The 17,728-nt window shown below is 47.6% G+C and overlaps 1 protein-coding gene across 6 annotated transcripts in view; it reads right to left on the minus strand.

Moving 5' to 3' along the window:
• CD99L2 (CD99 molecule like 2) overlaps nt 1-14,385 on the minus strand; it is a 130,671-nt gene extending 116,286 nt beyond the window's left edge. The window contains exon 1 of one of the 6 annotated variants that reach the window (XM_024240272.3): nt 14,081-14,385. In XM_024240272.3, coding sequence (XP_024096040.1) covers nt 14,081-14,147 — 67 coding nt within the window. In that variant the 5' untranslated portion in view covers nt 14,148-14,385. 6 annotated transcript variants of the gene reach the window in all.
• Nucleotides 14,386-17,728: the final 3,343 nt, after the last annotated feature.

Consider the following 17,728-nt stretch of genomic DNA (forward strand, 5'->3'; position numbering starts at 1 on the left):
ATCAGTAGAAAAAGAATAAACAGGAAAATGAGCCAAAGACAACCAGGCAATTCATAAAAGAGGAAACCAAACTGGAAGATAAACATAGGAAAAGATGTTCAACCTCATTAGTAACCAGAAAGATGCAAACGAAACCATTACAATAATATAAAAAGCCCCAGTAGGCTAAATATCATAGTCAAGTCTGACAATACCAAGCGTTGGTGAGGCTGGCACAACAGCAACTTTTTTACACTGCTGGTAGGAATATAAATTGGTACAACCATTTTGACAGACAGTTTAGTACCACCTCATAAAACTCAAGTTCCAAATACTGCATAACTCAGGAAATTCACTTCTAGGTATAACCCTAGAGAAGCAATTTTCAAACTTTTTGGCCTGAAAGATTTTAAATATACTCAAAATTATTGAGGACCTCAAAGAGCCTTTATTTATATCCGTGACTGCTATTGATATTTGTCATATTAGAAATTAAAACAGGCATTTTCAAACCATAAGACACAAGCACACATTCCATTAGCCATCAGGGTGATGATACTGCATGTCACATAGCCTCTAAAAAATGCCACTGCATACTCGTGAGAGGAGAATGGAAAAGGCAGTTAACATCCTAGTATTAATATATAAGTAGTTGGGCTGGGCACAGTGTCTCACACCTGTAATCCCCGCAGTTTGGGAAGCTGAGGTGGGTGGATTGCTTGAGCTTGGAGTTCAAGACTAGCCTGGGTAACATGGTGTAACCCCATCTCTGTCAAAAATACAAAAAATTAGCCAGGCATGCTGGCATGCACCTGTGGTCCCAGCGACTGGGGAGGCTGAGGGGGGAGGATCAATCACTTGAGCCCGGGAGGTGGAGGTTGCAGTGAGCTGAGAATGCACCACTGCACTCCAGTCTGGGCAGCAGAGTGAGATCCCATCTCAATCAACCAATTAATCAATCAATAAATGTAGGTGGACCTTGTAGAACCCCTGAAGAAGTCTCATAGGCCCCCACAAGGGTCCTCAGAGCACAGTGTGAGAACCTCTGCCCTAGAGAAACTTTTGCACATCTGCCTGAGAATGCTCCTGGCAGCACTACTTAAAATGGCCCCAAACTGGAAATTATCCAAATGTTCATTAATAAGAGAATGGATTAAAAAACAACTTGTGATATAGTCAAACAGTGGAATAACATATAGCAACGAAAACAAATGAACTACAGCGACACACAACAGATCGACAATAATGTTGGGGGAAAGACAAAACAGATTACACATGGTGTAATCCCATTTCTACAAGGTTAGAAGACAGGTAAAACAAAACTATATGATTTATGGCTGCATACGTAGGTGGCAGAGTATAAAGTAAAGGGAGAAAATGACCACACAAAAGTCAGTAATGGCTACCTCTACAGGGAGGGAGGGGGCTGTGACTGGGAGGGGCACACGGGGGTCTGTACAAGTGTTGTCAACATTCTATTTCTCCACCTGGTCGGTGGTGACACAGGTTTTCATTTTATACATTTTTGTTAAACTGTACATATATGGCTGAGAAAGGAATATTGTTTGAGGCCAGGGATTCAGACAAGCCTGGGAAACACAGTGAGACTCCACTTCAAAAAAAAAAAAAAAAAAAAAAAAAAACTTAACTGTACATATAGGCTTTTCATGTTTTTCTATACCTGTTATATTTCACAATACAGGTGAAAACTATATACAGTTTGATGCCAATAATGTGAAATACATATTTCAGCACAGAAAAAATCATTGGCATACTGTATTCTAACATGCTAACAGTGGTTATCCCTAGGTAACGAGGTTTGTGTTTTCTCTGCACTTCTCCACATTTCCCACGTTTACTACAAAGAGTACGTATTACTCTTGTAATTGTGTACACATTTGGTATGTCAGACTTTATTACAATTTTTAGTCTATCAGAGGGTATGTAATGTTATCTTATTGTAGTTTAATTTGCATCTCTCCGATTACTAATGAGGCTGATCATCTTTTTATATGTTTATTGTCCAATTTGATTTCTACCTATATAAATTGCCTGGTCAAATTTTTGGCTCATTTTGCTGTTTATTCTTTTTCACTGGTTCGCAGAAAATCATTAAATGCATTAAAAAAGACAAGATCGCCATCTAAAATGGCAACTAATAAGGGTGAACATAAAAGAGATGAGAAGCGCCCTCTGTGGAAATCTATGCAGAAAATAACTGACTACACAGATTGGTGATGCATATGGTCTCACTAGGGTGACCTGAAAGCTCATCAAGGAGTCTAAGGTATGTTCCCAGAGTTGCCTGAGCTTAGAACTTGCCCTGTAGAGAAGAAAGAGAAAAATAGAACTGTCTGAGCTGATACCAATGCACAAGACTGGCTGAGACCTGATTTATTCCAACATGTCTGTCCTGGGCAATGTGACGATGGCAGAAAACTTTAGTGACTCACGAACAATACTAAAAACAGAGCGATATTACAAAGAATATATAGTCATGTGGCCACATAGCAATATATTTCAGCCAAATGATGGGCTGCATATACGATGGTGGTCCCATAAGATTATAACTGGGACCCCAGTTATTCTTATCGCTTAGTGACATGGTAGCCATCATAACATGTTAGCACAACACATTACCTTTTCTATGTTTAGATGCATGAATGCTTGCCTTTGTATTATAACTGCCTACAATATTCAGTACAGTCACATTGCTGTACAGGTTTGTAGCCTAGGGGCATGTAGTAGGCTATACCATCTATGCTTATATAAGTACACTCCCTGACGTTCACACAATGAGATCACATGACATTTCTCAGAACATCTCTCCATTGTTAAGCAAGGCATGGCTGTATCTGTCTTTACAGTCGTGGTTCTCAACAAGGGGTGATTCGCCACCCCCCATCCCCTAGGGGACACTGGGCAATGTCTGGAGTTATTTTTGGTTGACAAGACTAGGGAGGGGTGTACTACCCGCATCTAGTGGGCCGAAGCCAAGGATGCTGCTAAACATCCTCCAACACACAGGACACCCACCCACCTTATCCCTTGCAGAAAAATTATCTGGTCCAAAGGTCAACAGTGCCATGGTTGAGAAACTCTGCTCTAATAGTCTCTATCTAGGAGAGTGCTCAGGCCAAGCACCATGGCTCACGCTTGTAATCCCAACACTTTGAGAGGCTGAGGCGGGAGGATCACTTGAGCCCAGGAGTTTGAGATTATGTCTCTACAAATAAATAAAAAAATTAGTTGGGCATGGTATCACATGTTTGTGGTCCCAGCTATGTGGGAGGCTGAGGTGGGAGGATCCCCTGAGCCCAGGGCTTGAGGCAGCATTGAGCCATGATGGTACCACCACACTCTAACTTAGGTGACAGAGTGAGACCCTGTCTCAAAAAAAAAAAAAAAAAAAAAAAAAAAAAGGCCAGGTGTGGTGGCTCACGCCTGTGATCCCAGCACTTTGGGAGGCCAAGGTGGGTGGATCAACTGAGGTCAGGAGTTGGACATCAGCCTGGCCAATATGGTGAAACCGTGTCTCTACCATTAATACAAAAATTAGCCAGGCATGGTGGCGCATGCCTGTAATCGCAGCTACTCAGGAGGCTGAGGCAGGAGAATCGCTTGAGCCCAGGAGGCGGAGGTTGCAGCGAGCTGAGAGTGTGCCATTGCACTTCAGCCTCGGCGACAAAAGCAAAACTCCATCTCCAAAAATAAATAAATAAATAAATAAAATAAAAAAATAAAGCTCAACCCTCAGGGACTCTTCTTCGAGGTGAAGAAGGGCAAATCCCCAGGCTGCCCCACCTTGAAGGTTAATCCAAACTCCTTGAGACCTACACTCAGCAAGCTCCTCCAAGGCTACACAGTAGGCACTGTGCTGTCAGAAGGAGGCCTCCCTCATGGAGAAAGCCTGTACAAATAAGATCACTTGGAGCCCACAGAACATCAGTGCTGAAGGGCTCTCAGAATCAGCTGATCCATCCCCCGCTCAGAGAGAGAGAACCCGACTGCTGACGACAGCAGCATGGCATCACGGGAAGGAACAGAAAATGAAGAGGCACACACGGAGCTAGGCTGCTAACTGGACACTAACAAATATACCTCATGGTGATTATTTCATAAAGAACTAGAGAGATGAGAGAAGTCGCCATCACAATAGAGCTACAAGTAGTTACTCCCAACTAGGAAAACTGGGATACGCTCCAGGGAGGGAGCAATATTTCAGCAGGACCCAGAAATCTGAGATTTGTGCGGCAGTTTTAAATGATGGCTAAGAATTCTTTGGCACTCTTCCCTTAAGAGGTAGGATATATGTTCTCACTTTGAATCTAGACTACCCTCAACTGACTCATAACCTATAGAATTCAATGAAAGTCATGCTGGTGACTTCTGAGGCCAAGTCATAAAAGACCATGATCTAGGCATATATCCCAAAGAATTGAAAACAGTTGTTCAAACAAAGACTTGTGCACAAATGTCCACAGCAGCACTACTCACAATAGCCAAAGGGTGGAAACAACCCAAATGTCCATCAGCTGATGGCTGGACAAGCAAAACACGGTCTACCCGTACAATAGAATACTATTCAACCATAAGAAGAAATGGAGTACTGATCCACGCTACAACAGGCAGGAACCCAGAAAATTTCATGCTAAGTGAAATAAGCCAGTCACAAAAGGACAAATACTATCTGATTCCGTTGCTATGAAATGTCCGGAATGGGCAAATCCAGACAGGAAGCAGATGAGTGGGTGCCAGGGGTTAGGGGAGGGGGAATGGTGATGATCACACAAAAAAATGTATTTAATGCCACTGAACTGTGTGCCTTAAAATGGTTAAAATGGTAAATGTTATGTGTATTTTACCACCATTTTTAAAAGGTTTCTAGGCCCATCTGTCTTCTACCTTGTCCACTGGATATTCATGCTTAGAACCTGAAGGGGCTACGTAAGAAGTTCAAATACAGTTGCCTTGCTATAAGGAAGCTCAAACCAGAGAGGCCACATGTGGGTGTTCCAGTGGACAGCCCCAGCTAAGCCCATCCTTTAAGACATGTGAGTAAAAAAAACCTCCAGATGATTCTAGCCCCCAGCCATTTGAGTCCTCCTAGCTGAGGTCCTAGATACAGTAGAGCAGAGACAGCCATCCTTGCTGCATTATCCTAATTCCCAACCTATGGAGTCTAAGAGCATAGTAAAACAGTTGTTTCAAGCCACTAATGTGTGGAGGTTCATTATGCAGCAACAGGCGACAGCAACGGCTTTCAACCTGGGAGAAAGCGGGCAAGTGTCCTCTTGGCAGATAGCACTACAGCAATAATGGAATCCTTGTGTATCTTTTAAGATACACGTGACAATCTATAGTTGCTTCCAGGTCTGTCTGGGCTTTAATCTCCTTGAGGGCAGGTGCATGTTTTACCCTGCTCTGTTTCACCCACAGTGCCCCCACACGGGTCCTGGCTGCTCATTCAGGATAAGGCCTGCTGCCTGCCATCTGCCCTTCAGATCCACTCTCTGTGCCCCAGGTCACTGACTGGTATGAGTTTCATCAAAGGGCTTCCTTGTCCTCTGGCCTCCTTGGGGTCAGCCCATGGGTTTCCTTAGTATCTCAAGTGCCATTCACATCTCAGTTTTTTTTTCCCCTACATTGCCCTTAGGCTGAAAGAAATACCAAATATGGTTCCACCATCCCAGGCTAGTTGAAGCAGCAATAAAAAAAACAAAACAAAAGTAGAATGTCAAAATGAGCCCCGGCTGTGCCTGGGCACTATTTTGGTGGAAATAAATTCCACACTGCAGTAATACTTCCTGTGGAGAGTATCACCTCTAATTTAGAAAATAATCCCAAATACAACCACCTAACAATGACAGCTAGATGTTTTCTAGCCTCTCCTCTACACAGATGTTCACTGAACAGGGGTGTCACATCTGTAGGATTCAACTACAGCAGTTTTCAAAGATATTTCTGCTGTAAAGCAGCAGAACGTTCTGACATCTTGTGAGAAGCCCGAGGTAGAAAACTAATAAAAACAAAGCTCAAAACTGGTTGAAGTGGAGTTGTTCTGCCTATGGAGTAGCCATTCTTTCATTCTTTTACTTTTCTTAATAAACTTGCTTTCAGGCCAGGCACAGTGGCTCACGCCTGTAATCCCAGCACTTTGTGAGGCCATGGCAGGTGGATCACCTGAGATCAGGAGTTCAAGACCGGCCTGGCCAACATGGTGAAACCCCGTCTCTACTGAAAATACAAAAATTAGCTGGGCGAGGTGGTGGGCACCTGTAATCCCAGCTCCTCAGGAGGCTGAGGCAGGAGAATCACTTGAACCCGAGAGGCGGAGGTTGCAGTGAGCCGAGATTGCACCATTGCACTCCAGCCTGGATGACGAGCAAAACTCTGTCTCAAAAAATAATAATAATATAAATAAAATAAAAATAAACTTGCTTTCAAAAAACAAACCAACAAACAAAAAACAACACTGGTTGAAGTGGGAGTGGGGGATTCAGGTGCACCCATTCCTGTCTGGTCCTCTCCCCACACCCCCACCCCCGCCCCCACCTTGAGAGAGAGGGAATGGACACGATTAGCTGAAACCACAGCACTGGTAAGGGCAGCCAGGAGAAAGGCAGGCTGGCAGCACACTCCTCCTCGTCCTCAGCGAAGGGGCAAGTGCGGCCTGCACAAATCAGAAACCCTCTGTCTGCTGGCCCCAGGCTGCATTCTGCTTCAAGTGCAGCCATCGGGACTGGAGGAGAAGGGTGGGAAAGGCCTCTGGAGACAGCCAGTGGCCCCCACTGCAGGTGGCCTGCAGCATGGGCCATGCTCCAAAGCAGAAGTGCAGGCTCCCATCCCCTTGTAAAGCAGGCTGGAATCAAACGCAAGCGCCAGAAATCCAGCTACCTTCCTGGGCCCTCAGATATGCTTCTAAACATTCATTGCTGCACCAAAAACATCACTACAACCCAATTTTCTGCACATTTATTTTAAAATGCTGAACTTAGAGCATTCTAGGGATTGATTTAAAAATGGTAAAACTGAAACAATGTAAGAAAATATCACATACTAGTTTTCCAAAGAAGGAAGAGGATGCTAGTATCTAACTCTTAGCTTCTTACTAGCATCCTGTTTTGGCTGTAACAAAATATACTGTATTCAACAGTTTAAAACAATACCCATTTATTATCTCACAGTTCTAGAGATAAAAGTCCAACCCAGGTCTCATTGGGCTAAACTCAAGGTGTGGGCAGCGCTGTGTTCCTTCTGAAGGCTTTAGAGAAAAATCTGTTCTGTCTTTTCCAGCTTCTAGAGGCTGTGCAGTCCTTGGCTCCTGGTCCCTTGCTCCATCTTCAAAGCCAGCAATGGCCAGGCGAGTCCTTCGCATATGACATGGCTCTAATCCCCGACTCTTCTACCTCCCTCTTCTGTATTTAAAGGACCCGGGCGATTACACTGGGCCCACCTGGATAATCCAGGATAATATTATTTTAAGGTCAGCCGATTGGCAGCCTGAATTCCATCTGCTACCTTACTGAATTTCCCTTGCCATGGAGCCTAACATATTCACAGGTTCCAGAGATCAGGACGTGGATGTCTTTGGGGGCTCATTATTATTCTTTCTACCGCAGCTTCCCACCCCAGTCCATGTGGAACACGTGCCTACATGAAAGATTTTCCGGCCCGTTCTTGATAGGTGTCTATGATGACGTTAAGCTTTTGCATGCAAACCAACATTCACTAGTCAGTGGACCTAGCCTCAGGGAGGGCCCAGTCTGGATTGGGGGACAGGAACCCCTTGAGCCAGTCCTCCCAGGCACCCAAGAGCAGAAGAGGAATAACATGCAAAGTACAAAACCTAAGAGTGAGCCAGGCGTGGTGGCTCACACCTGTAATCCCAGCACTTTGGGAGGCTGAGGCAGGTGGATCACCTGAGGTCGAGAGTTGGAGACCAGCCTGACCAACATGGAGAAACCCCGTCTCCACTAAAAATACAAAATTAGCCGGGTGTGGTGGCGCATGCCTGTAGTTCCAGCTACTCGGGAGGCTGAGGCAGGAGAATTGCTTGAACCCAGGAGGCAGAGGTTGCAGTGAGCCAAGATGGCGCCATTGCACTCCAGCCTGGGCAACAAGACTGAAACTCCATGTCAAAGGGAAAAAAAAAAACCCCCACCTAAGAGTGAACACACAGCAGAAAAAGCAAAACACCAGGTGGGGAAAAGAACAGAACAGGAAAGTCGATGTATCTGGAAGGTATCTCTCCTGAACTCACAAGAACGAAACCCAGCTCCTCCCAACACTCCCTTCTGAGCAGCCAAAATGGGCCTAATCAGCATCATCTCCACTGAAGGCAACTTCAGGCCCTTCCTCAATGCCTACTGATGCTGACTCCTGGATGGTTTCTGTGCACGTGTTTAAAAACTAACACGGGCTGGGCACGGTGGTTCACGCCTGTAATCCCAGCACTTTGGGAGGCCAAGGCAGGTGGAACACCTGAGGTCAGGAGTTTGAGACCAGCCTGGCCAACATGGCCAACACGGCGAAACCCGTTTCTAGTAAAAATACAAAAAAATTAGCCGGGTGTGATGGCGGACTCCTGTAATCCCAGCTACTCAGTAGGCTGAGGCAGGAGAATCGCTTGAACCTGGGAGTTGGAGGTTGCAGTGAGATCGCACTATTGCACTGCAGCCTGGGCAACAGAGCAAGACTCCATCTCAAAAAAAAACAAAGAAACAAACAACACATTTGAGATACTCTGTGTCCAAAATAATGGAAGGGATAGGGATGTGACCTATGACAGCAAGGAAAAGGCTGAAAACCAGTCAAAGCAGGTAAGACTTACAGGCAGAGTCCCCAGACTTTCTGCCAGACGAGTGCAGCAACTGACCAGTGCCCATAAGGGCGACCCCGGAGCCATCTAGGAAAGAAAAGTTCTCCCTCTCCCTATCATGCCACTGTTCCAGGGACCATTCCTGAACTCGGGCAGGCAGGGTTAAGCATCTCTGGGCCAACTCTGCGGATGCTCTGTGGCCCATCTGGCTCAGCCCAATACCCCAAGTCAGCCCATGAGGCTTCTGCCTGGAACCCAGCCTGGCATCTCAGCACTGCCAGCACACGGGGCCCACTCTGCTCTTACGCCCCCTGAACCAAGTTCAAGGACCTTGAAAACAACCCCAACCCAGGGGTAACATGTTGCCACTTCTCACACTTATTCTGCTTGGACTATACAGTGAATTTTTTTTAATGGCAATGTAATTCCTATACAATTCACCCTTTTAAAGTGTACAAGTCAGTACACAGTGAATTTTTAAATGAAGATACAGTTCCCATACAACTCAGCCCTTTTTTTTGTTTTGAGACAGAGTCTCGCTCTGTCGCCCAGACTGGAGTGCAGTGGCATGATCTAAGCTTACTGCAACCTCTGCCTCCCGGATTCAAGCGATTCTCATGCTTTAGCCTCCCGAGTAGCTGGGACTACAAGCGTGTACCACCATGCCCGGCTAATTTTTATATTTTTAGTAGAGACAGGGTTTCGCCATGTTGGCCAGGCTGGTATCAAACTCCTGACCTCAGCTGATCCACCCGCCTCAGCCTCCCAACGAGCTGGGTTTATAGGCATGAGCCACTGCGCCTGGCCACAATTCAGCCTTTTTAAAGTGTATAATTCATGGTTTTTAGTACATTCACATATTTTGCAATCATAAACTCTATCTAGTTCCAGAACATTGTCATCATCCCAAACAGAAACCCCTTGCCCATTAAGCAGACACTCCCCATCCCCCTTCATCCCAGCTGCTGGCAACCACTAATCTACTTTCTGTCTCTATGGATTTGCCAACTCTGGACATTTCGTATAAATGATGCCTTTCAAGGTTTGCATCACCTATTTTTAAAATGTGGCTTGGAATGTCTTGCTCACTTGGAGCCAGGTGCCATGCTAAATGCTTTATACGTTTCTACTCATTTAACCCTAATAACCACCCCATGAGGTAGATAGTGTTGTTATCCCTATTTCACACATGAGGAAACCGTAGCACTGAGCAGTTAGGCAAATGGGACACAGTCATAGCAGCACTGGGCAGGTACGCTTTAAAGCCTACACTCCATGTGTAAGCTGGACCTCTCTTTAAGGGAGTAGGCACTTGGTGGCTTGCCAACATGCTCATCAAGTTTATTCTTTTATTCTTTTGTGTTTGGTGTGTGTGTGTGTGTGTTTTTAAGACAGGGTCTCATTCAGTCACCCAGGCTGAAGTGCAGTGGTGCGATCTTGGCTCATTGCAACCTCTGCCTCGCAGGCTCAAGCAATCCTCCCACCTCAGCCTCCTGAGTAGCTGGGACTACAGGAGCATGCCACCACGCCTGGCTAATTTTTGTATTTTTTGTAGAGATGGGGCTCTTGTTATGTTACCCAGGCTGGTCTCGAACTCCTGAGCTCAAGTAATCTGGCCACCTCAGCCTCCCAAAGTGCTGAGATTACAGGCATGAGCCACTGCGCCCGGCCCCCTCATCGTGCTTATTCTTGACCACTTCTCACATTCCTATTACCTGCGTGATCCCTGAAGGTATCTGTGTTCACGCCTTCTGCTCTGGTTATAGAGATAAACCTGAGTTCAAATCCAATTCAGCTAAGCGTTATCTTAAGTTCCTAAACCTCTCTGGGCCCCATATTTTTCATCTGAGAAGTGGGTTACCAACCAGTTACCTGTAAGACTCTATGTAAAAGGGCCACTCTGGACATCAGGAGGTGATATGGGTCACAGTGTCAACAGGTCAGGGTAATGTGGCGAGGCAGAGGGCCTGGCGTATAGGTGTTCCAGAAATGAAGCTCCTGTTAAGATTATTACCCATCCACATCACTGACAGTCTTCTCCTTGCTGCTCAAAAGAACAGCTTCCCATTTCTGGAGGCACATACAGGCAGCATACCTGTCCTCAGAGGATTTTTTGGAACTAGTAAAATACACAGCAGACTGAAAAGCCCTCTCTAATTAGAACAAAGATAATTTGTTAACCGCCCTTTAAACTCCTGGGAGCCTAAAGCCAGCCTCTACTTGCTACTTGCTAGAGCCTGGAAGGATTTCTCAGATTATGCAGAGCTGCTTCTGCATGCTTTCTGAGGTCTGCCAGGGTTTCTCAGCCACATCCCACTACTGAGGACCAGGACCAAGAATAAAGTGGCTCTCAGCAGGCCTACCCAAAATGCCACTCCGGGGCTCAAGAAGAGCCAACTGGTGCCTAACTGAGGCACTTGCTTTGTGTTTGTCATTTTGACGCAGCAGCTCTGAGACTACCAGGATCCCGGAGAAGACCGCCAATGCAAAAATCGTGTTATCTTATTTTGGACAAAAGATCCAGAAAACTGTTGGCCGGGCACGGTGGCTCACACCTGTAATCCCAGCACTTTGGGAGGCCGAGGCAGGTGGATCATGAGGTCATGAGACAGAGACCATCCTGGCTAACATGGTGAAACTCTGTCTGTACTAAAAATACAAAAAGTTAGCCGGTGTGGTGGCGGGCGCCTGTAGTCCCAGCTACTCAGGAGGTTGAGGCAGGAGAATGGCGTGAACCCGGGAGGTGGAGCTTGCAGTAAGCCGAGATCGCACCACTGCACTCTAGTCTGGGCGACATAGCGAGACTCTGTGTCCAAAAAAAAAAAAAATCCAGAAAACTGGGCCCTTATCTTGAAACCAAAGCTGCTTCTGGTTTCGCTTATTTAATTTAAACAATAAGCTGGGCGTGGTGGCTCACGCCTGTAATCCCAGAACTTTGGGAGGCTGAGGCGGGCGGATCACGAGGTCAGGAGTTAGAGACCAGCCTGGCCAACACAGTGAAACCCCGTCTCTACTAAAAATACAAAAATTAGCCGGGCATGGTGGCGCATGCCTGTAGTCCCAGCTACTTGGGAGGCTGAGGCAGGAGAATTGCTTGAACCCAGGAGGTGAAGGTTGCGGTGAGCCGAGATCAGGCCATTGCACTCCAACCTGAGCAACAGAGCTAGACTCTGTCTCAAAAAAATTAATTAATTAATTAATAATAATTTAAACCATAAAAGATAGCTGGGTAGCAGTCTCATCTGGGTTGAATCCTGGCTCTATGTCTTCTGAGCTATATGACCAGGGCCCCCTCATCTGAAAGCCAGTGATAATATCTAGCCTACAAAATTGTCGAGGCAATTTAAAGCAATATATGTGAAATGCCTGGCACACAGGAAGCACTCAGGAGATGGTAGCTGGTAGTAAGGCTGCAGATCTCAGCCTGGTCCCCTCAAAACACCTTTGTGATTGTCAGGCATCATATGGATGACCAAACAGGTTCGGGGAACTCATTTTCCCATGGTCCCTAAGTGGTCGAAGTGGGGTACCTCCAGGTGCAAGGGCATATGCCTAGGGCTTAAAGGCAGTGACTGCACAGTCAGACAAGCCTTGCATCAAATCATAATTCTGGCAATCGCTGTGTGACCTAAGGCAAGTTACTTCACCTCTCTGTGCCTCTGTTTCCTCATCTATAAAACAGATGTACTGGTTCTGTCTCCTCTACCACCTCTTAAATCAACAATTGTAACGTGCAAATCTAAGACCCAATCATTTCTATTCCCCACCTTCTCAACGGGCACACCATGTTGAAGACTTTCAGAAGACAGCTTTGAAGGGAGTATCATTTTTCTCACTTTTTTTGTGCTTCTACTTTCAAGATTTCCATGTCATTAGATGCAAGTCAATCAAATGATCATACATTTTCCTACAAATGCATTGTAAACAAAATGAAAATTTTATCCCAAAGGGAAAATGAAAAAGAAAATTCAACAACTCTTTACCCCTATAACTTCCTTTATTTTTCTCCATAGCACTGACAATATATATAGATTTCAATGTTGGGCTTGTTTTCTGCCCAGACCAGGATGTAAGCTCCATGAAGACAGTCTCAGTTTTGTTCACTACCGCATCATCAGTTCCTAGAACAGAGCCTGACACCTCTGTAGAATGTTAAATGGCTCTTCGTGAATCAACTCCAGGTGGGTTGCCAACATGAAAAACATTTCTGCATCTTTTGCAAAAGTGGCTTGGGTAGTACCATCCACTGTTTTCCAGTGTTCCTTTATGTGACATAAATCTTACTAGAACTCAGTACTAGGACAAAGTGTGTGTGTGTGTGTGTGTGTGTTTCCTGAGCTCACATATTTTCCACCAGCTGGGTTCGCTTCTATTGTCAGGAAGCTTGGAGCATAATTCACGTTCAATTACAGTGTTTCCCTTAATCCCTTTTTCTGATGGGGACATAGGATATAAATAAGTGTAAGAAGATTCTGTTGGTACATGTTTAAGACCCTATTTTTAACCACAGACTGCATCTGTTCTAATAAGATGCTTCTCAAACTTCAGTGTGCCAGAGAATCACCCGCGGATCTAGTTGAAATGCAGAATCAGACTCAGTAGGTCGGGGGCGGGGCGTGAGATGCTGCAGTTCTTACAAGCTCCCAGGTGATGCCTATGCGGCTGGGCCCTGGACCACATTTTGAGTAGCGGAGGGTCTAAGAAACGTGCTTCCTTGATTCAGCGGGATTTCTCTCTCCTGCTCCTTGGCAAAACATGACCAAAGTCTCAAAAACTGAAGCGGACGGCAGAAGCACCTAGAGAGCTGGTTAGACCTACGCCTCGCTGACCCCCCCTTTCCCACAGCCCATGCCCGCTGTGATCCCGACATAAGGGTCTAGGAATCCACCTAGGAAGTTCCCCAGGTGCTTCTGCTGTCGGTTGCCTCGCAGCAAATTTCGAAAATGACTGCTCTCTTCAAGGTTTTCTCAAAGGTAAACTCTTGGAGACAGCTGTTGTCACCAGTGGTGACACCTGCTCGTTCAGGATTTTAGGGGGCCCATCCCGCTGTTTCCAGCCCAGCGTCAGGAGGGGTCCCACCCCTCCTCTCCGGCTACTCCGACCGCGGCGGAGTCAACCCCCACGGGCCCGGGGCTCGGACCCCCGCCGCTCCGCCTCGCACAGCCGGGCCGGCCGGTGGCAGCCACCGCAGGCCCGCGAGGCGGGGACCGTGCCGCTCATGCGCAGAGCGACCCCTGGGCCCACAGGGCGGGGTCCCCGCGCGCCCCCCGCCCGCCTTACCTCGCTGGACCAGGGTGGCCAAGGAGAAAGCGAGGCAGACAAGGAACGCCGAGCGCCAGGCCACCATGGCTGGGAGCAGGCGGAGGGCCCCGGAGGAGCACAGTTAGCTCGAGAGCGCCCGAAGGGGAGGCCGAGGAGGAGCGGGAGCAGGAGCCCCGCCGCCTCTGCAGGGTCCCGCCCAAAGCCGGCGCGCGCGCGCGCGGCGCGGCCCCGGGAGGGTGGAGGTCGGGCGCGCTAGAGAGCCGGCGCCTGATGGCGCCTGGGCTGAGGTTAGGCCTGGGGGGGCGGGGCGAGGCTGCAGTATCGGGGGCGGGGCCGCGTTCTGGAGGCGGGGCTCCGGGCGAGGGGCGTGGCCTGCGGGCACCCGGTGGGTGGGGACGTCTGGGTTGGGTTGGGTTGGGCTGGGTCCAGCGGCAGCGTGCGGTCCGCAGACCCTGTCCCACCTCGGTCCTCGAGACCGAAGTCTCGGAGGTGGCCCCGCAGACCTGGAGCAGTGAGTCGCCAGTGCCGGGGAGCGGGAGGCGGCAGCGCCGGTGGGCGCCGATTTCCTCCCGGGTGACCTTGAGAAGGGCTCTTCCCCTTCTGGCCTTGGTGTTCTCTCGGTGAAGGGTTGTTCCCTTGGGGCCCCTCCAGACACCGTCCAGCACGGAGCCCCACACTCTGTCCCCACCCGCTGTTCCCTGCAGGAGTGAAACCCTGGCCGGAGACTGAAGAAAAGGACCGTTTTCGTGACTGGCTGCGGTCGACAAGCAGTGACACGTCTCGAGAAAACGAGGCCGGGGGCGCCCGGGTGGGCGAGAGGGGAGGATGGGGGGCGTCCCGGAGCCGAAGCGCCGCGGGCTCGGGAGACTGGGAGTAGGGACTGGGTCAGCTCTCCCGAGGCTTTGATGAATGCTCTGAAAGTGCAAGTTCATATCTGCAGAGTCGATCTCAAAAACGTGCTTAATGACCGACAAACGCGCTGCAGTCCTTTCCCATGAACCCCCGCAAACGGAGTCCGTCTCCCAGACCTGAAGAAATCAGATTCCGATACTGTGCCGACCAGCAAAATGCCCGCTGCAGCAGTTGATGGGAACGCTCCCTGGAAGAGCCCCAGCTGCAACCGGCTCTCGACAAAGACAGAGGAAGCGCTACTGCTCTCCGGAGTGGCAGCGTGAGCCTGTCCCTGCCATTATGCGGCGCCGGCTGCCCAGGGCCACATCCTCCTTAGAGGGCGGCTACTACCACCTCCCCTCAATATCCATTCGGCAGCTTTCCTGTGCCCCCAACCCAGCCCTCGCTGCCATAGGCACACCCCTCAGTGGCTCCCACCACCCCTAAGGAACAGTGGGGTGTGGGGTCTCCCTGAGATGGAGCCGAAATCTCCCGTGTGGCTTACATCCATTTCCCTGAATCTTAGGGCTGCAGAAACAAAACAGCATATGAGGAGTGGATCTTCCCAGGTTCAGGGCATTAATTACTCTATGAATGGAACATTATTCCATTCTAGCTGTAGAATTAACAGAAATAGCCGGTAGTTATTGAACACACACTATACACATGGCATTTTCCAGGCATTTTACCCTTAATTTTTATTCCTCACAATGCCTTATGTATCATCACCTATTATCGAGGGAGAAGCACAATGCCTTATGTATCATCACCTATTATCGAGGGAGAAGCAGCAAAATGGAGGTTCCTTGAGGTTGGGGAGTTAGCCAGGTCTAGTCTCGTGTCAAAGGGGGAGGGTACCACTAGGAACCCCAGCTGGTGAATGGCTAAGAATGTGTGCTGTAGAGCCAGACTGGGTGCAAATCCTGGCTAAACCCAACAAGGTTGTGCTAAGGATTAAATGAGATGGTAAAAAATGGACAGCCTGCACACAGTGACAGAGGGCAGGGACCATTACTGGTTAATCTAGTAAGGGCTAAGGAAATAGTGGCCACTGTGAGGTCAGGAGGTTACTGTCTATTCCAGGCTGTGGACATGCCCCCACCTTTGCTACTAAGTGCCCTGAGCCATTCCATAGGCCCTGGTGGTACCATCTGTACCAGGAGGGCACTAGACTTTCTGGTCTTTAGGAGTATTCCAGGATCTGATGGGTAAACCCTGATACATACACACTCATCTACACTGAGGAGGTGAGAAGCTGTAACCTCTAAGTTTGAGGCCATGTCAATCAATATGCAGTGGACAGTCACACTCAACCGGAGCTCTAGCTGCTAAAGGTGCTACAATGCCATATGCAATAAGACTATCTTCTAGCTCAAGAGTAGTTCTCAAACGACACCCCATGGGCTAAATCCTACTGCCACTTGTTTGTTCAGCCTTCCAGCTAAAAGTAGTGGTTGCATTTTTAAATGGTCGAAAAAAATCAAAAGAATGTTATGACATGAGAAAGTGATACAAAATTCAAATTTCAGGGTTCATGAAGTTTATGAGAACACAGCCATGCCCATTGATTTCTGTATTCCCTGTGGTGGCTTTTGTGCTGCCACAGTGGAGTTGAACAGTTGTGATAGAGACCATGGGGCACACAAAGCCTAAAATATTTACTGTCTAACCCTTATAGAAAAAGTTTACTGACCTCCGTTCTAGCAGATTGAACCATGGCAAAGATGAACATTAGCAGGTGATGATACGGGACCTTAAGATTGTGCTCCTCTAAAGCGCAAAATGAACATAGATGACCTGCTCTGACACAGGAATAAGAACCAAAAGAAAAGAACAAAGTTTATCATTGTGGCCAAAAGATACTCACAAATAGTTCCTTAATCAAAATATTGCAAATGTCCGAGATGGATTATCCTACCAGATACCTCTCCCTTTGTAAAATAACTTATCTTGGTCCTGGTTTGTCTCTCAGTCTCTTGTAAGTTAGGTTAATGTGAGTTAGAGAGGGCTGATTTGCCTGCCAGACTGAAGACCTGCTGGGAACTTAGTGAGCCTGTCAGTCAGGTACTGCTATCCTGCTGAATTGCAATTGAACATGCAGTTGATTTACATATACATACAGGAAATTGTACACTTAAAAACTATGATCTGGGAGCACCTCCCCAACTTAGTTTGGAAGTGTATTTCCCAGGAGAAAAAAAAATTATGATTAAAAAAAATTTTTTCAAAGCCATTTTCTGTGCTCCCCGCCCCCGCACTTCGTATATACTCGCCACTGCCAATGCACATGGGTTCGGGGACCCACTCTTGCCCAAGCCTGCCTCATCTACACACCACTCCCTTGTTCCCACCCTCTTGCTACACCTAGTTCCTCCCTGAACTTCTCATACCCTGAAAACTGCCACCAATTGGAAAACCATTTGGCCTGACAAGATTCTCTCCTAAAAGTGTCCACCTTTCCCCAGCCGTGGCCAGTGTGGTGTGGATAAACAGCCACAGGGTGGCCTGGGAGAACAGGAGAGGCACACATATAGGGCTGGGTGGGTTTACACCAATCTCAGGTAAATAGGATTATGTGGGCCAGCTAGGTATCCATGGGTCATGGGTTTACATACAGGAAATTGGACACTTAAAAACCATGATCTGGGAGCACCTCCCCAACTTAGTTTGGAAGTGTATTTCCCAGGAGAAAAAAAATATTTTTATTAAAAAAAATTTTTTCAAAGCCATTATCCGTGCTCCCCGCCCCCACACATCGTATATACTTTGGGGACA

This window comes from Pongo abelii, chromosome X (genome assembly GCF_028885655.2).
Source record: "Pongo abelii isolate AG06213 chromosome X, NHGRI_mPonAbe1-v2.0_pri, whole genome shotgun sequence".
Classification (NCBI taxonomy): Eukaryota; Metazoa; Chordata; class Mammalia; order Primates; family Hominidae; genus Pongo; species Pongo abelii.